This window comes from Electrona antarctica, assembly GCF_951216825.1.
Source record: "Electrona antarctica genome assembly, chromosome: 24".
In the NCBI taxonomy this organism is placed as follows: domain Eukaryota; kingdom Metazoa; phylum Chordata; class Actinopteri; order Myctophiformes; family Myctophidae; genus Electrona; species Electrona antarctica.
The window spans coordinates 20899261-20905260 of record NC_136803.1 but is presented as its reverse complement, the minus strand read 5'-3'; the positions used below and the strand labels follow the sequence as shown (position 1 = coordinate 20905260).

At 44.4% G+C, this 6000-nt stretch overlaps 1 protein-coding gene across 1 annotated transcript in view; it reads right to left on the bottom strand.

Annotated features, from left to right (window-relative positions):
* Positions 1–6000, bottom strand: part of LOC306917572 (cilia- and flagella-associated protein 47-like) — an 89025-nt gene that overhangs the window by 47181 nt on the left and 35844 nt on the right. The window contains exons 12-18 of the mRNA XM_079495868.1: positions 5758–5910; positions 3534–3741; positions 3291–3387; positions 2479–2695; positions 1638–1882; positions 1182–1312; positions 596–718 (exon numbers count right to left, since the gene is read on the bottom strand). Of these exons, the coding sequence (XP_079351994.1) occupies positions 596–718; positions 1182–1312; positions 1638–1882; positions 2479–2695; positions 3291–3387; positions 3534–3741; positions 5758–5910 (1174 nt within the window). The remainder of the gene's footprint in view (positions 1–595; positions 719–1181; positions 1313–1637; positions 1883–2478; positions 2696–3290; positions 3388–3533; positions 3742–5757; positions 5911–6000) is intronic.

Sequence of the window (6000 nt, the reverse complement as noted above, 5' to 3'; positions counted from 1 at the left end):
ACACACACACACACACACACACACACACACACACACAATGTAGGCGTTTAGCAATTGCTCTCAACTCATGTATGTTTTTTTACTCACCTTTCAAGTAGTCACAGAATATTCATCTTCACTACGATCGCACACCGGACCGTTGGTAATGAGAGAGCCGTTCGTTAGTGAAAAGAAAAAGAGAAAAAAAAGAGAAAAACTGTAGAAAACATGCAAAGCAAAAATGCAATGGTGGTCAACGCTAAGGTGGAACGATACAGGAAGAGATATGTGAGCGTTGTAGGGATGGCACGCATTAGTCCGACATAGGTGGCCGGTTAAGACTCACCCTAGGGTTAGGGTTTGGTACTAACGCTACGCACCCACATTGTAGAAAATTCTCTAAAATAAGAATCAATGGCAGGCGAGAGTTTTTAATCCAGAGCCTAACATACTCAGTCACACACATTCACATCTGTACAGATCTGTGTGTGTGTGTGTGTGTGTGTGTGTGTGTGTGTGTGTGTGTGTGTGTGTGTGTGTGTGTGTGTGTGTGTGTGTGTGTGTGTGTGTGTGTGTGTGTGTGTGTGTGTGTGTGTGTGCGTGCGTGCGGGCTAACCTGGTAGTAGGCGTGGTTGGGGCCAGTGTTGTGTAAGACGGCGGTCCTCACAGAGGGGACGTTGAGAGCCACCGAGCCAAACATCACATGTCTCTCTGACAGCTGGACTTTGCTGACCCCGACCTGACAGAGAGAGAGAGAGAGAGAGAGAGAGGGAGAGAGAGAGAGAGAGAGATGAATAGAGTATATTATAACATGGTTACAATCACTAGCAGCAACTTTTATCTAATCTCACTTTTATTTGCACTGTTACAAGGTCAACCTGTACCCACACTGCCCACGCTTGATGAGTTGAATACATAGAACCAGAATGGAAACAAGGTGTGTGTTATCCTTTTAGCATTATCTGTATCTCTGTACTTCTTTGCAAACTGTTATTAACGTATTCAATCAATAAATTAATAAATCAAACAAGAATCCCTTCTGTATTTCTACTCAGCAGACCTGTTTTGTGATGAAACAGATTTGTTGCATGAGTTATAGGGACAATGCAGAACTTTCTAATCAAACTAACCGGTCATTTAAGAAAACAATATGCATTCCCTGCCTGATTCAGTTGTTTTAGTGTAGTGAGTGAGCGGCAGACCTTGGCGACGCAGTGCAGGCGCTGGGTGCTGCCTTCGTGGACACACAGGTCAAAGTCTCCTTCTGGAGGCGAGGAGAATGAGGGCTGCCACACCACCTCACAGTCCAACTGTCTGTACGCCTCTACTGTGCCTGAGGATACAAATACAAATACAATTTTGACTAAAATGTTAGGGAGGGACTAGCGGAGAAGAGTTCCAGGAGAGCTCAAAGACAAGCGTTGTGAGCTTGTAGATCGTCTATTTTTAGCAAGCAGCATGCAAGTGCAAAATCAGGCATTACGCCTAAATTTTGTCGACAAAATCAACTGTAGATTTAGTCGACTGAAATCTCATGGTATTTAGTCGACCAAAACCAGACTAACACTAAAACATTTCAGATGACTAAAATAAGACTGAAACCAAAGGGAATTTTATTAAAAACGAACTAAACATTTGCTGTCAAAATCAACGCTGACCTGCAGCCGGCCGTATGGAGAACAGAATGCCTCTGTCGGTGACCACCGGTCTCCAGGTAAAGTCGGCGGGGTGATTGCGACGGTTCGTCAGAGTGACGGTGCTCCTGTACTCGGACGGAGCCAGCAGGCCAGGGCTGGGGCCCAGCGCCAGGCGGCCGCTGGACAGCTCCAGAGCCACAGGGACCACCTGGGCCCGGACCACCACCTGGCCAGGGTGCTGCTGGTTCACCGTGTACCTGACGGTCCTGAGGCACACACACACACAAGCACACAAATAAACAAACAAATATACTACTTTGTTCTATTATCCTTGGATTCAAGCAAATTACGATTATTTATGAGCTTTGTTTGTTCCAAGACCATTGTTACATTTTGCAGGGCTGTGTCCCAAAGGAATAGAGGGTATGCGCGTGACATCATCACCAAACCCGGAAGTTATGCAGGAACGCCTACTGAGTGGCAAAAATCTACTTTCTGGCCTTGACAGCCCATACATGCAAACAGAAAAATCCTATCTGATTGCATTAAACAACGTTAAACAATGTTAAACTCACTTTGCATGTTGCTTTGCCACTCGATTTGCCACTCGATGTGCCATTCACTTTAAGCATGCGCATACACTCTATTGACAGACGTAAAGACAATCCAGGCAGCCGTGCAGTCTGTCAGACAGACTGGCATGAATTACCCTGAATCACAGGTAATGGCATACTACGTCCGTGATCCTTCAGTGTCACATGAAAGTGACACCACTGTCGCAACACATTGTGAGCTTATAGATCTGCTATTTTCAAAAATGTATTATACTTTAGTACTGTTTCTACCACCGCTAGTAACCAACCTGTGGAAGTGGCCCAGCTCGTTGCTCTGAAACATGAGGGGCAACGAAGCGTGCGATCGTGGCGGCAGCACGTGGGAGACAGGCGAGGTTTGACGAAGCTCTGGACAGTTTACCTGGAGCTGCACCCAAACGCTCACAGACAGCCCGTTGACCAGCTCCAGCATCTGGACGCACACCGACTGCACACACACCTCGCCAAAGTCCACCATCAAGGGGCCTTGTTGGGGGGGGGGGGGGGCAAAAAGAGTAATTTCTCACACGCACGCACGCACATACACAAACAAAATGTTAATAATATCTGGGATTTATATAGCGCTTTTCATGACACTCAAAGACGTTTGTGTTGGGGCCAGGGGGGGAACAAGAAAAAGGACAACTTTATTAGAAAAAAAACAATTATAAGAATAAAACCAATAAAACAGTGCATATAACAAGTTTTAAAAACACATCAGCTTGGAAATGCGATTGTGAACAGGTGGGTTTTTAGTGCAGATTTGAAGGTGGGAAGTGAGGGGGCATCTCTGATGTGTTTGGGGAGAGCGTTCCAGAGGGTAGTGGCGGCCACAGAGAAGGCCCTGTCGCCCCAGGTTTTTCGTTTGATCCTTTTAGGGACCTTTATGTTGCAAGAATGCAGGCCAAATTGAAATACTCTATACTCTTGATAGTACTCATTGCTATATAGTGTTTGTTCAGTAACAGGAGTCTCAAATTGTGTTTCAGGAGAATATCTGTATTCACTATAATCAGTCCTGAAACATGTCAAAGCATTCCCAGTCTTAACGGTGAGTGATGGACGCAGCACTAGACCTCACCAATGACCACTTGGTAACGTTCCCAAGGTGTGAGAGCCCTCCTGCAGTCTTGTACTTCCTGGCTGGTTGAAGGAACTACATTCACCTCCTCTGTCACCTAGAATCGGATCACACAACACAAACTAAGATTAAACTGAGATTTGAATGTACAGTATACAGAATATAGGCATAACAGGTGACTGAAGGGATAGTTGGTTGGTGAGAATTAATGCAGGTGCTGGCTAGCCCCATCTTGGAACTTACCTGGCTGTTGCTAACCTGTCCAGTGATAGGTGCTTTAGCCAGAGGACCACTGCTGTTAGCCACCAGGGTACTACTGTGGCTGTCACAGAGTTCCTGTATCTCTGCTGCCGTGCTGAGGTCTAAGTCGCCGAGGTGGGGATTAGGTGAGAGTAGCCCCTGGGCCGGAACAATTCCAATGTCCACCTCGTCCTCAACTTGTCCCTGGTGTCTGGCAAGCACACACCACATACAGTAGTTACAGTTTGTAGTGAACACAAAGATAGCATTTAAAAATTGGGTGCTTATCTTTTCTTTTATGATTTCAAAAGGTATCCAACTCAACAGACAATGTTGTATCATGCACTACTATAGCCTGGTTAATAAACCAGACCGAATCAGCCGTTGGCAAAAAAAAGGAAAGAGGCTCAGTAGCACGCCTCTTTCCTACAGCAGAGAACAGGTCGGACCAATCGGGACACGGTATGCAATATGGGCGGGCTTTGGTACAGTGACGTTCAATGCTTGAGACCTTTGACTGACAGTAGCTCTGACCAATTGCGTCAAAGAGAAAATGTTTGAACCCGCCCCCCGGGAAATGAAATCCAAGTGGAGCCAGCCCAGACTGATATACCGCGACAGTGTTGTGTGATATTAGTCTGGCTTATTAGCCAGGCTAGCACTACTATACCATGTGAGACCATAGGTCGTATTCAGCCAACTCATCTTTATGCAAAACCCATCCCACTGACAATTGATGCTGTGCACTTTTCCGTTTGAACCACTCTTTAAAGGAGCATTCAGTGATTTGAGTGATTTGGAAAACCACCCAGTTCGCCCCGGTAACAAAATGTGCACATGCACACGCTCTACAGTGGGGGGAAGTGCAACAGGCCAACAGCATGTGCACCAAGGCCCGCCCCCACTCTATCATGATTGGAGGAAGGCCCCTCTCATCCTGATTGGATGAAGGCTTTGCCACCCGCCACCAAAACTGAAACTAGGGTTTTTTGACCCCAGGGGCTCACTGGGGACAGAGAGGAACTCCTTATATGGTCAGCACACTCTATAGTAGGGAGGATTATCCAGAAAAAAAGAAAAAATAAGTGATATTTGAATTGAGTCAAATCACTGAATATACCTTTAAGTGTTCTCAATGGATATAAATAGCTTTAAAGGACAACTTTAGTTTTTTTCAACCAAGGTTCATGTTTTAGGTTGTTATTAGAGAAAGTAAAAGATGAGTGTAAAAAATGTTTCATTTGCTGCTTTCTTTCGTTTTAGGGATTTTAGCTGTTTTTGACAGGGGGGCGGGGGCATTCGAGCATGGGGCTAAATATGTATTTTTTTACAAAATATTATGGCGATTTGTTTTTTTATTATTTACTATAGTCCTACTAGACCCCAGGAAATTACATCTGGCCACAGAAGATCACAGGATCTACTGAATGTGAAGGAGGCCTACTGGGGGGAAGCCACATGTGTGTCATAGGCTCAATATGCAGTTTGACACATTCAGTAGATCCTGTGATCTTCTGTGGCCAGATGTAATTTCTTGGGGTCTAGTAGGACTATAGTAAATAATAAAAAAAGAAATCGTCATAATATTTTGTAAAAAAATACATATTTAGCCCCATGCTCGAATGCCCCCCCCTGTCAAAAACAGCTAAAATCCCTAAAACGAAAGAAAGCAGCAAATGAAAAAAAATTAACACTAATTTTTTACTTTCTCTAATAACAACCTAAAACATGAACCGTGGTTGAAAAAGACTAAAGTTGTCCTTTAAGGATTCTTGCACTTTGTGTGGCTCATGCATCCATTGTGAAGTCATTTTTAATAAAACAAACACTGCAAAGCATTTTACGGTTATGTCCCTGATTGTGAACTCAACCCATATAGCACTTTAAGATTCTTGTGGCTCTCTAAACCTCAAGCTCTTGTTAGTGCCTTATCTTGGACTAAAGAGTTGTCAGTCTCCTCGCCTTAATCTCAGATTATTTGTATCAGATATAATCTTTAACCACTAATATAATGTATTGACTCCTAAGGCTCTATCATACTGCTCCTTATTCCCCTCTACACAAAATCTCTTTACAAAATCTAGACGATCTACAAGCTCACAGCATGTTGTGTTCTGATGCATTGTGAGCTTGTAGATCTGCGATTTTCACAGAATATTCACCTACTGTATCACAACATGCCCAGAATAATGTGGTTAAGCCTATTGGTGTATAGTGTGAGGTGTACCTGGCCTTGGTCATCTGCAGGCGTGTGTGTCTGAGCTGTGCAATGAAGTCCACGTATATCTGTCTGTGTTTCTGCCTCTGCCCCTCTTCGTCCTCGGTGAAGGCGTAGTCTGGGTCCACATAGCGGTAACGACCAACGCCTGTAAAAATGGTCCTGCAAAGGGAAGCACACGTCAAGAAGTCAATTGAAGTCACAATTGAGTAATGTGTTAGTTATGGTTTATGGGCTTAACATGTGTATCTG